Source organism: Idiotropiscis lumnitzeri, chromosome 4 (genome assembly GCF_059441095.1).
Source record: "Idiotropiscis lumnitzeri isolate Australia: NSW breed Sydney's pygmy pipehorse chromosome 4, RoL_Ilum_1.0, whole genome shotgun sequence".
In the NCBI taxonomy this organism is placed as follows: Eukaryota; Metazoa; Chordata; class Actinopteri; order Syngnathiformes; family Syngnathidae; genus Idiotropiscis; species Idiotropiscis lumnitzeri.
This window is the reverse complement of record NC_142394.1, coordinates 21,068,402-21,088,218: the sequence shown is the minus strand read 5'-3', so window position 1 is coordinate 21,088,218 and position 19,817 is coordinate 21,068,402. Positions and strand designations below refer to the sequence as shown.

Below are 19,817 nucleotides of genomic sequence, written 5' to 3'. Positions count from 1 at the left end.
TTCTGAGAGAAAGCGGTCAATAGAGAAGGTACCAGTCCCAAAAGGAGATATGAGTACAAAGTTAAGGTACAAGAAAAGGTACTGGTCCCAAAGGAATGCAGAGTGAAGTAGACCAAGGAGGAGGTTGCAGTTCCAACTTCCTGGAAAAGTTTGTCATCCCAAAAGAAGGTTTTCATCTCAAGGTTCTAATCCTAAATGAAGGTTTTAATGGCAGAGAAAGTACCAAACTCAAAAAGGGTTACGGGTAGGGTCGGAAGTGTCTAGTCTGTGAGATATTCATTTAGCCCCAAGGGAAGGATTTCGTTCCGGGAGAAGATAGTAGTTCTGAGAACAGGACTAGTCCCGAGAGATATTACTTGTCACGTGAAAAAATGCTGGTCCTGAGATGAAGATCTCATCATTTAAGTGGAAATTAATGTAAAAGAACTCACCTCAGCTCCAGAGTACTTGTCCGTGCAAGTCACCAGGTCATCCAGACACACATTTTGGGCCACGGGTATGTTCACAAACTGGAGACGAAATATTTCCCGTCGGGTCGGAGCATCCGGGAGAGGAACGTAGACGATCCGGTCCAGGCGACCTGGTCGCATCAGAGCCTGTTGGAGGTGAAAGAGAACGTGAATACTAAATGTCACAAAATTCCTTGAAAATTCAGCTCCCAGAGCCAGTTTCATGAAGCAACATAAAATTTGGTATACGTCTAAAAAAACTGAAAAAAGTCTCAAGAAGCCAAGCCCGAAAAGACAAAGGCAGATTTTTGCAGAAGCTGACATTTCATGGTAATTTTGGCATCCAAGATGAATTTATTCCAGATCATTTGTCTGGTTTCTCCAAATTTGGACCTTGTATACACGCAAGTAGTGTCGCAAATTCCAAAAATGTTGTCTTTGTCATTGCATGAGAGCAGGAAAACAAAACAAAAAAAAAAAACACGAGCCTCAGCACAAGTCCGAAATTTAAGTTTCAAGTTTCCATTTTAGTGTTGCTGTGGCCATTTCTGAGCCATCCTCAATGGTGACTCGCGTTAAAACACCAAATTTGAATTAAAAGCAGTACATATGCGCCAGTTGCTGTTGTTTTAGTTAGCAATAGCATTAAAATGGGGAGCAGTGGCCACGATGCCCACACTGAAGAATGAACGCCACTCCTGAGCTGAAGTGAACTAGTTAATCCACTTGAGCGGCCGCCAAGTTGGCGTTACCCGACCGATGCTCCACTTCCTATAGATCACTTGTGTGTGTGACCCCAAAACAGTTACTAAGTAGCCGAAAGCTGCGGCTGTCTCCCTTGTCAGACGTCGTTAAGTGGCAGGCGCCTCGCCAACGCAGACAAGCAGACGGACAGACAAGTGCGCCCGTCTCCGAGAGCTCCACTCAACCATGCACAGCAAAGCCTTTGCTTAAAAAAAAAAAAAAAAAAAAAAGGTAATTCAAGAGGGAATGGAGTAAAAATCCCAAGTTACCTTCATATTTTTGATAAAAAATGATTTAAGCAAGTAAAATGCTACTACAAAAAAAACAAAAAAACAGCCTGAAAAAAACAAGCATATTATGCCTTTATTCGAGATATTAAATCGTAGCTTTTGCAGTACGCCGCCTCCTGATCCACAATTTGTCCGGATTGGCAAATGGACATGGTGAAATGTTTTTGTCAAACATCTTGAACTTGATGCGGAATCCACGGGAAAATAGGCATCAATTGGCGCTGACAGTTTCATTGTTGTTCTTGTACGAAGGAGCCGGTCGCCAAGGCCCAGATGGGCCGGCCCACCGCAGCACTCCACTCCGCAAGACGGGAGACGCGAGACATGCGGGAGGTCACGTCAAGAGCAATCAGCCAGGCCAGAACAGAATTTTTTATTTTATTTTTTGGGGGGGTTCTCTCACTGATGCGCTTCATCGTCATATTCAGTGTTTATACGATGACAACTGATGCTCATCTTTGATAGAAAGTCAGCCTGTTACGTAAGAAAATAAGCAAATACGTAAATTGGAAGTTCTTAAGTAAGAAAGTGCGTGCAAAAGTGAGTTGTAGTTTTTCAATAAGAATATTCTTAGGTATATGTGAGGAAATTTCTAAGTAGTTCACAAGTCAGTTCCTAAGAAAGTTTCGACATTTGCCAGTAAATTTGGAAGCGCGTTCCTAAATATAATACAATACAACTTTATTTATAAAACACAATTCACAACATCTGGAACTGTAACAAAGCACTTTCATTATGGTGTCATATAAATTAGCAGATGTAAAGAAAGTTGGAAGGAAAGGAACAAGGATGACAAGATACAGACTTGTGACTGGATGGTTGCTTGAAGGTGGCTCAGAATTTTCACCCATTCCATTGTGTGTGCAATGTGCATTGTTGAAATTTCAAGTCAAAATTATTGTGAGTGATTTATTCTTTGAAACGTTCCAATTAAACATTTAAAAAACACGAGCAGGGTGATGACAAAACTTGATCAAATTCTTTATTAGGTACTGATACGCATCCGAGCTTTTGAGATTGCGTATCTGCTTACAAAGGGAAATTGTGTTCAAAAAGTAGCAAAACATGCAACTCCATGTTGTGACTGATCACTATTTTATATTTTTCCCCAACCTCTCTTCATTAGTAGGAAGTAGGATTGAAATGTTTTATTCTTTTAAACTGACACAACAAATATATTTGTACTATACAAAAAGGAGATCGGTAATCGTTATCTGCAATGGTTTGGAGAAGCAGAAAGTTATCGGTTATCGTATCAGTGGACAAAAAAACTGAGATGCATGTATGTTTAAATCTAAGTCAAAAAAGTTTGAAAAGACCAAAATCTGAAGTAAAGATCAGGCTTGGTTGTGCTCCTTGAAATTCCCTCTGCGTGCAAAGCATGCAGGACGCAATCGTCAGCCTTTTGTCTACGGTTTCCTCATTCCCCCTCTGGATAAGCAATTTCCATTTCACAGGGCGTGATGGACGCTTTTCCAGGCTTTTATCTGCTGTTTTTCCTGTGTTTGCACGCGGAACACGAGAGGTTGGAACACAAGCAGTTCGCCTCAGGGAACCGCATCATGGCCCGGCGTTGACAAAAGGAGCAGCCGATCACAAGAGGAAAACTTCTTGTTTTTCAGGTCTTGGGATTCTTCCACTGATGGCTGACGTTGTCACAGACCATCCACAGCAGTCCAGGAAAGAAAATATATCATTGTGGATAGAACCTAGAGGATGATAGAGAGCTGAACAAGTTGGAGAACCTGACTTTGACATTTCTTAAACATAAACTAAAGCGTTAAAACTCTCATCCACCAAGCCCAAACAATCAACAGTTGCCATTTGCAGGAATAAAAGGGGACTTATGTCAACAATTGACTTTTTAACTCATTCACTGCCATTGACGGATATAGACGTCAAAAACTGCATTCTTTTCACCTGGCCTGCTAGTGAATGAGTTAACTGCTTATATACAAATAGTTGGATCACTGGAGGACTCTGTCTATTTATGAAATCATTTCTGTAAGGTACCTGTTGTGAATTGTTCTTTTTGTAATTTACATAATGACCACACCCACGCGGATTTTTAGCTAGGCTAGCAAGCACCACAATTTTAAATCAGAAGAAGCAGCCAAAAGGTAAGCAGAGCTGCACTGAGTTTGACTGGATACACAGTTTCGCGTAACCGCCACATAATCAAGTTTCCCAAGCAGAGATTCAAGCCCAGGAACTCAGAACTCTGAACTGTGAGGCAAGACGTGCAAACCCGCAAACAATATTCGCACCATAACAGGCCGGCCAAACACAACCTCTTTGTGAAGGGCAACAACAACCCCACTAAGTCGAATTTGTCACGGCTCTTCCCGCACATTAGTGAGCATTGCCCGTGCCTTTGTGTGTGGGAGGTGAGGTCGAGGGCATTTTGGGATGGTGACCAGCCGGGGGCACTTCCTGAGTCGCGCTCCCTGGCATGACTGTCAGCATAAACCCGCTAACCTCTTGCTGGCAGATGCGACCAGATGGAGCGAGATACAAATGCACAATTCATTGATAGGACTTTGAGACAAATTAATGGTAGCGTGAACATATTTTAAATATAAATAAAGTTATACATTACTTCATTCATCATTTTTGTTCAAGGTCGGGACTTGTTCAAGTTGTCGACCAACATTGAATAATTTATTCAAATGAGTGGACTCGGCAGTCTGGGACCAAAAAGCAAACCATCCCGGATTAGCTCCGGTAGAAGCTTCCAGACACCCGGGCTCCAAGGTTTCGGTGAGGCAGACCCTCAACTTTCAGACTGTTCAACTCATCTGACTACCCTGAAGGGAGGGGACAGCTTTCCAACCTCCTCAAATTCACCTCCCAACCAACCAACCATCCAAACAACACTTAATTTTCTCAAGTATCCGAAATGTAAGGCAGCAAGGTGGGTACATCCAAAGACAAATGCTGAGCAAGCAGATTTGTTTCATAACCCAAAGTTGTGGTCCCTCAGACAGACCACTTGGCAATGCTGACAACTGGCCAATCAGAGACACGCCAAATTCTCTGATGTCCTGAGACGAGTCAGTGCAAAGGAATCCGTCCACCTTGTTGCACATCTGACATGAAAGGCTTCACTACTCGCCAACCTTTAGTAATAAGAAACACCTACGGCTAGGAAATGTGTTTCAATAAGACGGAGGAAGCATGGAGATGTCGTCAGCGGAAGTGCAAACCTGACTGGAGTGGCTTGCCGGAGTTGGAGATCAGAATCCCTTTCAAACAGCCGCTAAAAGATGGGATGTTTTGGACCCCACAACGCCAATGGGGGTGGGAGGCTGTTTTGGGTGGAAGTGCGGCTTGGGACTCCAGCATTTTCCAACTTGAACTGATTAGTTGACTTTCTTCCTCTGCATTGATTTTTTAAGCTTTAAGTATTCACGAGTCACAAGTTAGATGATTGGCCCATTTACAAACTACTTTACTCTATTCTCATTCATCCGATCACTTCATTCTCGTATCTTCTTCAGGAAAAAAGATTTTTGCAGGCAAAGGTGCATGTGTAGGAATAATCTATGTCGCTGGAAAAAGTGGGTCGAACACTCACTTCATACCTTTTGTTGAAAGCGATGTCACTATCCCACGATTACTATTTATTCCCGTGAGATGCCGGGTCACCTTTTGAAATGCCCTGCCTGCCTTGGGTTCTGCGCCAAAAGGCAAAAAAACAACGGCGGTCATTCCAGACATTCCAAATAATCCCTCATGACAGATGACTTCCTGTCTGGGAAGACCCTCAAGACCTCCTTGCGCAACGTGGAATGCCGGGAATCTTCGGCTCACAATTGCTGCTGCCGAGGGAATTATAAGCCTCTCGCAGTTGGGAGTACGTGTTTACAAATAGACGCCCACGCTATTTGTGTTTTCCTTCTCTATGGTGAGATCCAAAAACCTGGGCCATGATATGCAAGTCACATTGGTAAGTTTCTTTCGAAAAAATGTTGGGCCTTTTACAGGCATGACATAACAACCATGTGTACCGCAAAATATGAATGCACAAGTTGCCACTCTCAATTTATATCACAAACACAATTTTAAAATGATCCGACATAATTTACGGCAACATATTTGGTGGACCCCACTTTAGCAAACACTGTACATGTCTCCAGCGGCTGTCTTGCCCGCAGAGACACGAGTGGACTTCCACGCCGGAAGGCATTCGCTGTATGCGGTTTCCTAACCTGTCCGTCTGCAATCCTCGATGAGTCACGCCGTTTGAGAGAAGGGCCACCCCAAATTCTGGCAATGGGAACTGACCAGTACTGCATATTTAAAAAACAGATGGAACCCTTGAAATAAAAACATTCTCAACAAGTGGCTATCCTTCTAAAAGACACCGTACCGCAAATAAAAAATAAATAAAATAAAATAAAAAAAAAAAAAGCTATTATTTAACTTTTATTTATCCAGGTAAGGCATTTGTGAACCAATTCTCATTTACAATGGCGACCTGGCTGCAGACGGCAGAGTGAAACAAAGTAAAATAAAATAAAATATGAACATTAAAAACACCTTAGATATTTTTTTTCCAACCCTGTTCCAAACCAAAACGGCAAAACCAAGACAGTCTCACGGATGAATTAGCATTACACTCTGGCCTGTGTGATATTGTATTGACTTGATATTCCCACGCATATGTTAGCGGTTATCTATTTATTTTATTTAACTGTTGTATACCAAATCAACAGCCATTTTTTTAAGTTTTCATAAAACAAGAAAAACTTTTTTTTAATTTAAAAAATAAAAAATGAGCCCAAGTGGCATGATAAAAAAAAAAAGAAGACCCAAAGACACAAAGGAAAAAGACAAATTACATCAAGCATGTTGGATATTTACGATTGAAATTTGACCATACATTAAAAATGACTTAGGCAGTCATGCCATAGGCCTATTATATATTATATACACAGTAAATTTTGTCGCATACATTTTACTTTAAAAAAGATTATATTTGGCCCCAGTAAAGAGAGTAATGAGAGTAAAATATTTTGCATGAAATTCTCGGTCAATTTAACGCTGAATATTTTAATCTGTTTATTGGGACCAAATATTTAGAGTAAAATGTACTCAACTAACTTTACTTTGCATATTATATGTCATACTCCAACATGATGATATGTTCTGATTTTCAATTTTAATATATTATATTGTTTTTATTATATACAAAAATAATTTGTAGTCTTGTCGTTAAGCATTTAAATTCAACTCATTTCAGAGCATAATTTAATAACATGACATAACATAAAAAGCTAGCAAGCAGCTAAACGTCTGCCATCCTGCACGCATGAAAACCAGCACGTCGAACAGCAGAAAAGAGAAAGAAATTAAGCTTTGATCGGAATGACTTTGACAGGACAAGCTAATGACGCGTGGTTTGCACTCTCCCTGAGGCTCACCACCATTTGATCACATTCTACAAAATGGATGACATGTACAGACACGCACCCATCTTCCGTTCACACCTCAAATGTCTTTTCAGCGGTCCTTCAAGGACCGTACCGACTTAAGCAAAACATAACTTGAGTCACGATCATAAAAACTTGCCAAACCGCGCACTGCACGTTTGCAAGGTCTTATATTGTGAAAACGTCCTGAATGCATCCTGTTTCTCGCGCCGCAAGCGTGTGATGTGAATGGGTTTTTACCCTCTTTGAGTGTGTTTTAAGTTGTTTAATGACACTCACCCAGACTGACTGGAAAAGTAAACGAAAAAAAAACAAACAATAGAAATAATTACACACGTTGTATATGTAAATACAAGTCATTCTAAACAACACAATTCTGCGTCAAAAATGGACCAATCCACTACTTGGGTCAAATTGGACCCAATGTTGGTGGTTACTTTTACACAAAACAACCCCAAGGATTGGGGTGTTTTTTTTTTTTTTTTGTAATTTATTTATATAATACAAGGCCAGAAGGTGGGTGGACCGGTCCATTTTTTTTTTTTTTACCCAAATAGTGTTATTTTTCACCCAATTGTTTTTAGAGTGTTGATTTGGGAAATATCACAGATGCTAATGCTAGCAATCAATGTTAAATCCCACTGACAGGCTAATTAAATTAGCAAGGAGTTCCAGGAGTGATATTTCTTGAAATGATCTATTTTCACACACAAACGCCGTCGTAACAAATACAGAAAGGTAATAACAACATTCAAAGGTATGTATTCTTCCTAATCTGTGAAAAAGGAGTTATATTCATAAAGCTAAAGCTAATTCCCAACTTTCGTCTGCAACTCTTCATATGTTGCGTGTACTCCATGAACGCAAAGCACCACACTAAGAGGGTTTTGTTTTGTTTTGTTTTATAATTTTACTGTTTGTCATTTATTTTCTGGTAGTTGTTTCAAGTAATACTTTCTTTAAAGTTGAGTTTTGGTAGTTGAACAAATACAACGTTTTTAAATCAATGAATAATGACGTGTATTAATCGTGATTTATATATCAATCGAAGTAACCACGACTTTTATTTTTTTTTTCCCGCATAATCGGCCCAGCCCGAGGTTTTTTGTATTAAAACTTTCCGCTCACAGCTGTGACTTTTTGAACGCTGTTATTGTGAATGTAAGGCAAATCAAGGCAACTTTTAAACATATTTGACCTTTTATGGTGTGTGTTGTGTGACAGAGGGGTCACGCTCATATGGACACGAGGGTTCGCAACAAAAGGCGAGCGGGGGGGCTAACGAGGGATCACCCACCCTCCACTTGTTTCCCTGCAATTATAACCGCGGATGTGTCAAAACAACTAAAGCAATAAAAGCGGCTGGGAAGAAAAAAGGTAAGATTATTATTACAGGAGGGTGAAGAAAAGCAGAGGAAATGAGAGCGAGGTCATGTTGAAAAGTGGACTCTTTGGAGGCCATCATCATTTAAAAAAAAAAAAAAAAAAAGCAGCAGTGTCTGCCATAAAACACATGTATGTTTGCTTTACAAAGAGCTGTTTCCTGAGAGCTGTCCGCAGTTCTCTGCTTGGTTTTCAAGGCAACTGGCCTTCAGTGTGAACGTCTCCCGGTTCCTGTGGGCACCCTGCACATTCCTGACTGGACTGGCGTGGACTCAACGCACGGTTGTCTGGCCAACACTGCACAAAACGTACATTCTTCATTAATTGAGCTGGACCTAAGCCGCAAACCCTCAACACAAGCCGACCAATCACAGTGCAGCAGGGGAGAGCAGGCTGGCCAATCACAGCTGAAAAACAGACAAGGCACACCTCCAAGGTGAGCAAAAGGAATTGTATTGTGTGTGAAATAAAGCGAGGCGGTTGTTACCCCAAGCATATTTAATTGCACAAATCTTAATGTTATGCTAAAGCTAAATGCTAAAGTTATGCTAAAATGTTCTGTCATTTTTGTTGGATTAATAAAATTGCTTAGTATATGTATATTTGTGCATTAAAAAAATAATGATGGTTTGATAGTTTTTGCGGGGGAAAGGAACAAATAAAATGTTTTGTAACTATTACAACTACAGCTAATATTTAAATAAATATGTTGAATAAAACTTGGTTCATTAATTTATCGTAAATTACAAATAAATTGATATTTTTAGCAAGCATATTGGTATTTTTGAGTATTGATTTGGTGAAGTTACAATCATTATTTGTCTACACTGGTAAAAGTACTCTGTAAATGTGGTGGATGTTAGCCGTAAGTGATAAAGCGTCACATAAAAATAAAAGAAATAAAACCATCTCTCTAATTATTGTCTCTCTCTTGCACACAGACATATACTGACACACGCACACGCATTTGTGCGCACACACACACACACGCACACACACAGACACACACCAACATAAACAGCAGTGCTGCTGAGTGACACAACTGACTCGGCCGGATCCGTTTCCACTTCCGTGAAATCTAAACATTGGTTTTTGTTTACCCTCATCCTGAGCTGGGACCAGAGCCCGGCTGTGTGCGTGTGTGAGTGTGTGTGTCAAGAGAAAGGAAAACAAGAGATAAAAGACAAATCAAGATTTTTGAACATCTTCCTACCACATGGCACATTATATGAGTTGGATGCAACACGTGCTCAATTTTCATCTTGTACTGCACCACAAAAAAGGCGGACATACAAGACTTTGGACTTCAGAGTTGGAGGAGGGACAGGACACACACACAAAAAAAAAAGAAAAATTCCCCACCCAGCATGTGAAAACCTGTGTCAGATTTCCTCGTAGACAAGGTCACCCTCTCTCTGTGTCGCCTCAATGCCTCCACTCCGGTAACCCAATCTGCTGCCACGGAAAAAAAAAAATGTTTTTGTCGCAGCAGAGGATTTGAACCGTTTCCCCCTAGTAGGCGTCCATTATTCCACTTTGGAGTTGCGTGTGTTTGCATCAAAATGAGCTCAGTCGATGTTTGTGCACGATAATCCCATCCAGCTGCCTGCCTCACTCAGTCAATTTCTTCCTCTCCTTTCACATAAAAAAAAAAAAAATCAACTGTTTATAAAATTGATAAATTCCAGCATATATAACAAAGTAAAAACAACAACAAAAATGCTATTCACGCTTTTATCAAAATTGTTCCCAATGCACATGCTGAATTCAAGCACATTTTTGGTCAAAATCCGTCAGAAGCAGCATATCATACTCCTTCATGACAATTCTAGCATCACCAGCCAAGTAAAAGTACTCCTATTCATGGATTAGCCAAGATCAAGATAATTTCACACTTTTTCGGTCAACATCAAAACTTGGCAGCATATCATACATTGCAATAACAATTCCAGCATCCCAAACAAAGTCAAAACAACTCTCTGAGCCAAACCGAATTTTTGAATTTTGGTTTGCCCAAGCCAATTTCAAAGCGGTTTTTTCCCCTCAAAATCATTCCCCAAGCATCCTGTCGCACATTGTCAAGCATTAGGCTGCAAACAAAAAGCACCACTCAGGCGAGCTCCAATGTACTCCCGACCGTAATACTTCATGCATTTTTAAGTCAAAATCACACCATCACGCATTCAAGTCAGTCAGAAGTGAACTATGGAAGATAGCTTTTAGTTTTACTGCCCACCTCAGTCTGCAATTCTTTCACCATTGAACTGAAGGGTGTATTCACACCAGAAAAGTTCGATCGCCCGCTCGTTTGATCCCGACCAAAAACGGACTTTTTTATTTGAAACGGTAGTCAAACTGTATTTAACACTTTTCTGTTATCACATCGACTCATGTGACGATCTTAGCTCTCATTGGAAAGAAAAGACGAGGGTGAACCCGGAAATGGAGGAAATGACTGAATTCTTACGTGCTACATTCTTACTCTGCATATTTTTGCTGCGAAATCATTTTGAGTGCCGCAAGCAGCTCATTCAACGGCGGTTTCGCAACACTCCGTTTGTAAATTTTGCAAAAGCATCTGCGACTGCGTGCAGTAACCCGCAGGAGCCCTGACCCACAACATGCTGGCAGCGGCGAGGCTAAACAAAAGACAAAGGATCAGGTATGATCAACATTCACTACGGGCTAATATTTCCCACGATGCCGGGCTACACCCTTACAGCCTTTCTATCCATGCTGATTGATACATTTTTTTTTTTTTTTTTAATGACACAATGCTGATTTCATGGCCAGGTCACCCTTGTGAAAAAGACGATATCAGTGGGTTTTATCTGGAATTAGGAAATGTATATATTTTTCGAGTTTGACTCATGGTCATCGTCCCAGTGAACATGGAGAGGTTGAGGGAGTCAAGGCGAGATGGGGAAGAAGCAAAAAGAACACGGCACAAAGGAGCGCGTAATGAAGACAGGAAAGGGGAGAAGAGCTGAGGACTCAGGAGGCTTTCAGACAAGAGGTCGCTTTTCCACATCGCCGACGAGCGAGGCCGACACCCGAGCCGTCTGAATGGGAATCAGATCATCTGTTAACACAAGGCATGGCCTGGATCCTGCCTGCAGACTGACATGGATAGGACACTTCCGCTAACAGTCCCGTGTAATGGTAGCGCAAAACTGTTGCCACGGAGACCAAGCGCAACAGATGGGGGCGATGCAAAAATGTAATGTAAAGCTCCTTTAACACAGCCAGTCCAAGTCGGATTATTTAATGTTGTTGTTCCCTGCGAATGGTGACGAAGCTACCTGGCAAATTCCGTTTTGGAGGTAGCACAGATTTTGAAGCAAAATCAGTCCTGACTTTAGCAGTCTATCACACATCGTCAATGTTATGTTGTGGAGAGAGGCAAAAAATGCCTTCAGCTTGGAAGGTCTACATGATCAAATCCAAACAAGCTCACACCCTGATGCACTGAAACTCCTCAACAAAAGCCAACTGTCTACCTGGTTGATGATATGCAGCTTTGTTTATCAATGTCCCCAACTGACAAACAGTTCATCTAAGTGGAGAGGCCGTGGCTTCGATTCCAGCTCCGGCCATCCTGTGCGGAGTTTGCATCTTCCCATGCCCGCGTGGGTTTTCTCCGGGTACTGCGGTTTCCTCCCACATTCCAAAAACAAATAGGCTGATTAAACACTGTAAATCGCCCAAAAGAGCATCAAACAGCTGCAGCCCATTCAAAATCCTGCAGCTTGGGTTCTAACCAGAAAAAAAGGGATCGGAACATATTGCACTAGTCTGAATTACTGAACACTGAATCCCAGTCAGTTGTAGAAGCAATTTTGAAATTCTGTTACTGGTCCGTAAATTGCTAAATGGTTTAAGGTCCTTCCTAACAAAATGAAATAAATTCGAATGGAATATAAACCCAAGAGGGATCTGAATGGGGTCAATTAGTGGAGGTAAGAGTACTACACAAACATGGTGAAGCGGCATTTAGCTGTTATGCTGCAAACAGATGGAATGGAAGCTGCAAAAAGAAGCAAAGTCAGCCTCCAGTGTAAATGCTTTAATCAGGCTTTTCCCAAACCAAGGATCGATGGTCTTTCAACGTATTTTTCAAATCATATTCTCCAAAATAGATTAATTTACCAAAATAATTTCCCCAAAATAGATTTATTGACTTTGCTTTTAAATGTCTTGAACTTTTTTGTTTGGAAAAGCTTTTACGCCACAACCCCAAAACTTCCCCTTTCCTCTAGAGGGGAAGCCATTTTATTGTGTTCCGCGGGGGGATAATTACTTGAATGAAAGGCTTTTCTCAAAAGCTGCGGTAATTACTAGATGCGCGGCGAGAGGCTGGCAAAGAAAGAGGAGGAGGAGGATGAGGAGGAGGAAGGGGGGAGGTACTGAAAGAAAACATGACAGGCAGGTATTAAAAGTCAACGGGTGAGGCAGGAAGGAAGCGGCAAGCGGGATGTGTTGTAACAGAGAGAATGTTCAGCTGGAGTTTTGGGCCTGAAGGCGTGGCTTCGTGGACACCAATCACACATCTGCTCCAGGCGTACCCTTTTGGTGATTTCGACTCTGACCTATTTTTCTCTCTTTTTTTTTTCTTCATTGCAGGGAACGTCCCCTACTGTATACGCAGAGATGAATAATTCCTTCAGACAGCGCAAATTAAACGCCACGCTTCCTGGCCGCTGGCTTGAGGAATGTCTCGCTGCGATGATAGAGGGACGGGGGGAAAACGAAGCGATCAGTAAGAACCAGTACCAATTTTTAATTCAAAGGTAGGCTCGGCACACGGAGGTCAACGGACTAAAGAGATAAAGTTGGGCATTAGCATAGTGGAAAAAAACACTTTTGTTGGTATGTCAAATCAATTTTCCCATTAACATTAAATGTCATTTATTTATTCTTGCCACCCACCCCCCAAAAAAAACCCACAAAATAAAAATACTAAGTAGCACCGAATTTGCTAAAACAAAAAATAAATAAAATAATAAAAACAAACAAAAAAAAACAAACAAGAAAAAGACATTTTTATACAGTATGATTACTGTACATACTGTAGTATCTGTGAAATGAATGAGTGCCTTTAAGGGTCATTGCCTTTCAGACGTTCTTTTTGAAAACTGATCGCTAGACTGTAAAAGTTGATAAATGGAGTGACCAAATATTGAAAATACGGTATTGTAAAGTAGCTCCTCTTCTCTCGCTCCTCACCACGATGGATAAACACAACATTTTAATTTTTTGGATAATTCCCAGTTAAGGGTTCACATGGTAGTGAAAGACCCTGTAATAGAATTAGAATTAGAATTTGAATTAGAAATCCCTTTATTGTCATTGTACTCAAGTGTGCAACGAGATTAGAGGGCTCCCCTCTCCAGTGCAATACAACAATAATACAGACAAATATATAAATTAGATAAATAAATAAGAGAGTGCAATGGAATTTAGTACTGAATAGGGTATATAAAAACACATCACAATGGATTTCATAGATTTGTTTATAAACAGCTTGTACATTTTCGAAGCTAACCGGTGAAAAACATGCAAAAACTGAGAACCATGTATTCTGAATTTGTCGCCAATATAGACTCCAACCGCTTTCAACTCCATTCCAGGTTTTGTGATTTTTATCAAGTATTCACTTGATAATTTTTAAGCCATAGTAGCCTAATCAAACATAGAGAGAACATCCAAACTCCACAATGGCAAGCCTCAGCTGAGATCCGAACCCTGAACATCTGAACTGTGATGCGAACATGTTAACCACAATTACTCCGTTCTGCCCAGCCAATATGTAATGGCCAAAAGTGAGACGTCAAAGTGGCAGTGAACAGTTTAAACGGACAGTTGTCAGTTGCAGCGTTAACGAGCATGTCCGTCTATCAAATGATCTTTTTACAGGCCATCAGGTATCATTTACACACTTTCCCTCCCTGGTAGATCCTGACCTTGGAGAATGGCCCCTTCAGATGCCCAAAGTGCCCCCCCACCCATTACACGGCCAAGCTTGTCAAAGGCTCGCCTGTTGAAGGTCCATGTGGAAAAGGGGGAAAAAAAAAAAAGGTGTGCTCTTAGCTTGTTATGTGACACGCCGGGGAGACGGGCTACAGGAAGGTGAGGGGAGGAGAAGGGTGGGCACGCGAGGGCAACAATGGCTCCTCTCATGTCGGGAGGGCCCATCCGTTAAGTGTGTTTTCCTGCAATTTGAGAAAGTGGAATCTGGTCAAATTGGTGTCCTCTTGAGTTCCGAATGCCTGAAGTTATGTGACCGGAAGGGGGTGGGTGCTTTAAGTGGGGGTGTGTACTGAGGGGAGGGAGCACCGGTGCCTAATCGATGCTTTGGGCCAGGTCTGCATGTTTCCATGGCGGCGTTCACAACATGCTACTCAAAAGATTCCCTACAGCAAATGAACGGCAGGTTATAAATACAACGTGAAACAGAATTTTAGAAGAATTATTTCTGCAAACTGAAATCGAAGGAGTCTGCAATATAAAGCTTGATGCCTGACAGGTCGGCTAACTTATATTATTAACACATTCGATACCAGCCGTTTTCAAAGTGGAGTTCCAATCTTGACAACCATTTTTAAGCATTTTAACTGTTCTATGAAGATACACTGAATATTTTCTTCAGTGACCAAAAAAAATGTTTTGTGCCCCTGCAGGCCTCCGTTAGCTTCGCCTGTGGAGGAACCTAAACTTGCCTGACGTCCAACGTGTTGCCAGTGCTCTCCGTCATGATTGACATGACAAGCCATGATTTACCCTCTAATCTTTATCATCTACTCAAAAACTGTGCTGACCTCAAATGCAAAGTGACGCATCCGCTACAGCAGGCGTCTACAACACAACTTATGAGGGGGCCGCTGGAGAGAATAATTTGGGTGTGTCTTTGCCACATCAAGTATTCCACAAAAAAATTAAGTATTCAAAAAGAACATCTAATGCAATCTTCTCAATCTCTATTAATATCAGTTCAAAATGTTAATGGATCATCAGAAAGGATTGTTGACCTGTTCTAAATCATTTCTTGAGCCCCACAACGTATATGTATTTGTGTATTCAAGACATATCGGGATAAACCCGGTGTTCAAGAACAATGAAAAGACATGACAGGTGGTGGGTGACTGAATATCGTTTACTTCCACTAAGTGTCGCTTCAGAATAATTTTTCGACAAAATCTGCAATAGGTCTGAGCTATGAAGCCTAGAAGAGATAAAAAAAAAATACCAAGGGCAACAACACGGCAAAAAAACGTGGTCTCCGAACTACTACTCTGATGTCTTGGTGAAAATATTGGCCTACGGGCCATAAATAGCCACGCCTTCCCATTGAAACGTACTTGACGTATAAATACGGCAATGGTCATAAACGGTTTGATTCCAGATTCCAAAAACGTTAATGCTGATCTGGTATGACTAGTAACAAATAGTTACGTGGATGATTGCATCTTCAGCCATCTTTTAGAAGAGCATTTAATGGTGCAGCATGTCTCTAAACAAGGTTGGCATGCATAAATCAGAATTTCACGTCCAATTAAGTGACATTTTCATTCATGTGATCTTTTACAAACTAGAGTAATGCAGTGGCAAATAAAAATGTATAAGTACACTGTGCTGTCGTGTCACGCGGGGCAGGAAGTGTTTAGTCAAACAAAGCTGACCCGTCCAAAAGTAATAAAGACATTATGTAACATAAGAACGTCATCAAATCATACGTGGAGAAAGTAATCAATGTAATACTGGCACGAGGCGGAATACAATCTTTACGAGTCACACAGTATATCCTCCTATTATTTTTTTTCCCTCAATCTCCTGACCTTGGCTCGGGTGCAGCGAAACCCAACACTGCCCAGCAAGCAGCAGCAGCAGTCTATTTCTGTATTTGTCTTACAGTAAAAACGCCGGCCCCCGTAATTGAATCGCGCTACCCGGACGGAGACTGCCAGACGTGACCGCCTGCACGCTCCCGTCACGGCGGTTGAGGAACAAGCTGCTTAATACGAATCATCATCTTGTGGCAAGCGCGCTTAGCACAATGTTTTTATAGGACTTTGCACTGCCAGGCTTTCAACGCCAAGTCCATTTCGGTGTTAGGACTTTCTCGGAGCAAATTGCAGAGCGAAAACTGATAAGATCAATGTATACATTTATTCAAGAACTGAAATGTAAAATTCAGTGAGAGGAGTGCAATGAAAAAAAAAATAGTTACTTAACGATAGCAAACTGCATTTTTCGAGCACAGAAGATGCCATTGATATTTACATTTTTAATGTTCATACACACAGGCTAATAGAATGAAGGAAAATATTTTTGACCATCAACAAACAGCTGCCATTTGTTAGCCCATCTATGGCATTTTGCGATATGCAGTAGCATATTATGCTAGCAGACATAAAAACTAAGTTATGTGGTTAGTTTAAATACAGAATGTGTAAATCTCTTCAGGTTTAGTTTGACAGTAAACGACAACCGGAAGGGGCAATATGCGCAGCTTGACGCCTTTTTTTGAACAATCGCTCACAATCGGCCAAACTTTTGAGTGTTGTGATTAAAGAAGAGTTGAGTTGAGTTCACGCACACCTTAAAGCACTTCTATCTCAGTCTCAGGTGTTTGTTAGCAAGTCAAAACAAAAAATTGGCAGAATGATAATACAAACTTAATTACTACTTCCCTATTGGCAAAGGGCTTTGGCAACATTTTGCGGCATTACAAAAAGCACAAAAATATGTGGCGAGCCATGAACAGGTGATTTTTTTCCCCGCAAATTGCTGACGATAGGTTCTCCGGATTGAATTTATGAATAGCCAAATCTGATTTGAGTCTAACTTCTGATTCTTCTATCATGGATATTGTGCAATTGCAAAGAAAGCATACTTAAACTTCTAATCAAACATTTCTTTGCTTTGACTTTATCACTCCGCAGCGGGTACAATAACAAGTCAACCTGGAGGACTCGTAGTGCTTCTTCGCCGCGCCAGAGCGCCACGCCTCAGATTGTGTAACAACTCCGGATCTCGGTGATTCCCTTTTGGCACGGACGCAACGAGCCTGCCTTTCTAAAGATAGATAAACAGGTCTATTCACATGCTGTCAACTGCTTCATCTCCTCATCAACAAACCGCAATACTGAAAGTCTTCACTTCTTCCAACAACAAGCCTCGCCTTCGCTGGTTCAACACTGGGATTTTGAAACGGGTGTAAAGTATAAAACAAAAACAACCAAAATGGAGTTCAAAACAGCAGTGAGGTCTCGGACTGTACATGTACCCTCTTTCAAATAAGATTCAAAAATGTCCATCCTGTCAACGAGCTCACATTGTACATTGTCTGCCTGCAGTGAATTTATTTCAAAATAAAAATGGGGGAGCTTGACAACAATCTCAGAATTTTAGGGCGATTTTGAAAACATCAAAGGTCCCGGAAGGTAAGACTGACCGAACCCAAATTTGACATGTTTTTCCTCCTCCATGCCCGAGAGCTTTCGCACAGAATTCTGGTGGAAATCGGCCGAGTCGTAGGCGATATCATTTCCTCTCCATCACATTTCCGTCTTCAAACGGCTCGCAGTTTATTTACTCTATTCATTTAAGCTTCAGCGCCATACAACAGAATCCCTGATATGGCCAACAATTGGTATTCATTAAAAACAAAACATCGGCCATCTGCTTGCAATTGGAGCTGGGGGTCTGTTCTCTTCTGAGATACGCATCTTTTGGGGGGGTGCAAAACGCTCTCCGATGAGGGTCCCTGCGCTAATCGTCCTCCCTTATCTGGATTTGCGTCCTGCGTAGGCCACTTAGGAAGTTTGTGTGGGGAGGGGGAGCAAAAAAAACGAAAAAAAAAAAAAGGTTTACTAATGGCATTTACAGCAATGTGTGTAAAACACAATGTGTGGGGGTCCCATAAATGTGCAGCTATCGCACCGGGTGTGTGCGTGCGTGTGGGGGTGTGTGTGTGTGTGTGTGTGTAAGGCAGTTGTGATTACGACTTTGATAAGGAGCATGTTGATGTTCTGTGCAAAAGCGCTTTGTCTGTGGAGCGTAACAGCGCCCTTGAAAGTGGTGAACCTGCGCTGGGTAAATATACACGCGCACATACTCAATTGGCATCCAGTCCGGCGCTTTAAAGGCTGAGAGTGAGCTTTTTTCATAATTCCCAGGGTAGGACTTTAGAGTAGGGGGCTCAACCAACGGTTAAGGAATCAAGGAAGGTTATTTGTTTTTTTTTTGTGTTTTTTTTTTAGATATAGAATCAAGTCTGGGCTAGGTTTGGTTCAGCGTTAGGGTTTAAAATGTGGTTTGGAGTTTCAAGCCCGGGTTCAAGTTTGGGTCACAAGACAGAGTAAGGGTTTCAAAAGGTGAGGTTCCAAAAGGATGGTTCAAATCAAGCCTGGGGTTGGTTTTCAAAGTAGGGTTAATTAGGTGGGTTATGATTTCATATTCGAATTTTACATTTTGAATCAGATTTGACTTTTAAACAAGAGTAAGGTTGGGTTATGGTTTCAAAAGGGTTTTCAAACCTAGCCTAAAGTTTTGAGCTAGGGCGTCAGCTTCAAGTTAGAGTTTCAAAGTCCTGTTTGAAGACACGGTTGGTTTTCAAGAAAGGATTCCAAACTGGGGTTACAGATAATTTAAAAAAGTAAGGTTCATCCTTGTAGGAGCCTTGAAGGAGGTCCATGCTGTATTGCATGTGACCATTCCATCATTGAGAAGACAGCAACACCAACGTAATATTTGGCACAGTACTGTATAGACAGACAGATCACGTTTGGAGCACCCTGCCTGAAAGCTATGACTGTAAAAGAATGGCCCTTTTTTGTCCTGCTCCTCCTCTCTGCCTCACACACACGCTTACACACACACACACACACACACACACACACACACACACACACACACACACACGCACGCACGCAAGCGCTACACACTCCTATCAGTACTGCAGCCGCCATGCCTGAGTGCAAGGTGAGGATCACAAAAGGAACACCTGGCAAACGCGGATGTGCTCCTCCTCCTCCTCCTTCAGTGAGGAGGAAGAGAAGACACCCACCCCCTCCCGACTCACCTTTCACTTGGCAGGCAGGAAGTGGCATTGAGAGCAGGAGCTGCATGTACACGTCCCACGCGAGCGTACGTACACCTGAAATCTACTAAGGCATACAATGTGCCATTTGGCGCTATAATTATAATTATATTCCTTCACATGCACAAGTTTTTCAGCAATAATTTCCGGATTGTTGCACTGTTAACTGAACGGCAGCGTGCCATGCATCGAGGGGAAGAGGTTTTTAGTTGTGAGAAATTATGTTTAAAATGCTATTTAATAAAAAAATACACTCAGCAATTTAGAGATTTACACACTACACAAGTTATAATGCAGTATATTAAAAGTCTACATTTCATTTCAAATGAATAAATGTGATTAAATTCCTATGGGGTATTATAATATATTATAAAATATTCTGATAATAATTGATATATGTGATGTAAATATATAT

The 19,817-nt window shown here is 41.4% G+C and overlaps 1 protein-coding gene and 1 long non-coding RNA gene across 2 annotated transcripts in view; one reads left to right on the top strand and one right to left on the bottom strand.

Moving 5' to 3' along the window:
• The window catches only part of afg2a (AAA ATPase AFG2A), a 99,181-nt gene that overhangs the window by 12,632 nt on the left and 66,732 nt on the right, over positions 1-19,817 (bottom strand). The window contains exon 16 of the mRNA XM_088292842.1: positions 432-596. Within this exon, the coding sequence (XP_088148968.1) occupies positions 432-596 (165 nt within the window). The remainder of the gene's footprint in view (positions 1-431; positions 597-19,817) is intronic.
• LOC148338530 (uncharacterized) lies at positions 10,902-13,220 on the top strand. Its single transcript, XR_015842802.1, has 2 exons — positions 10,902-10,963; positions 12,925-13,220. It is a non-coding gene; the product is annotated as an uncharacterized LOC148338530 (long non-coding RNA).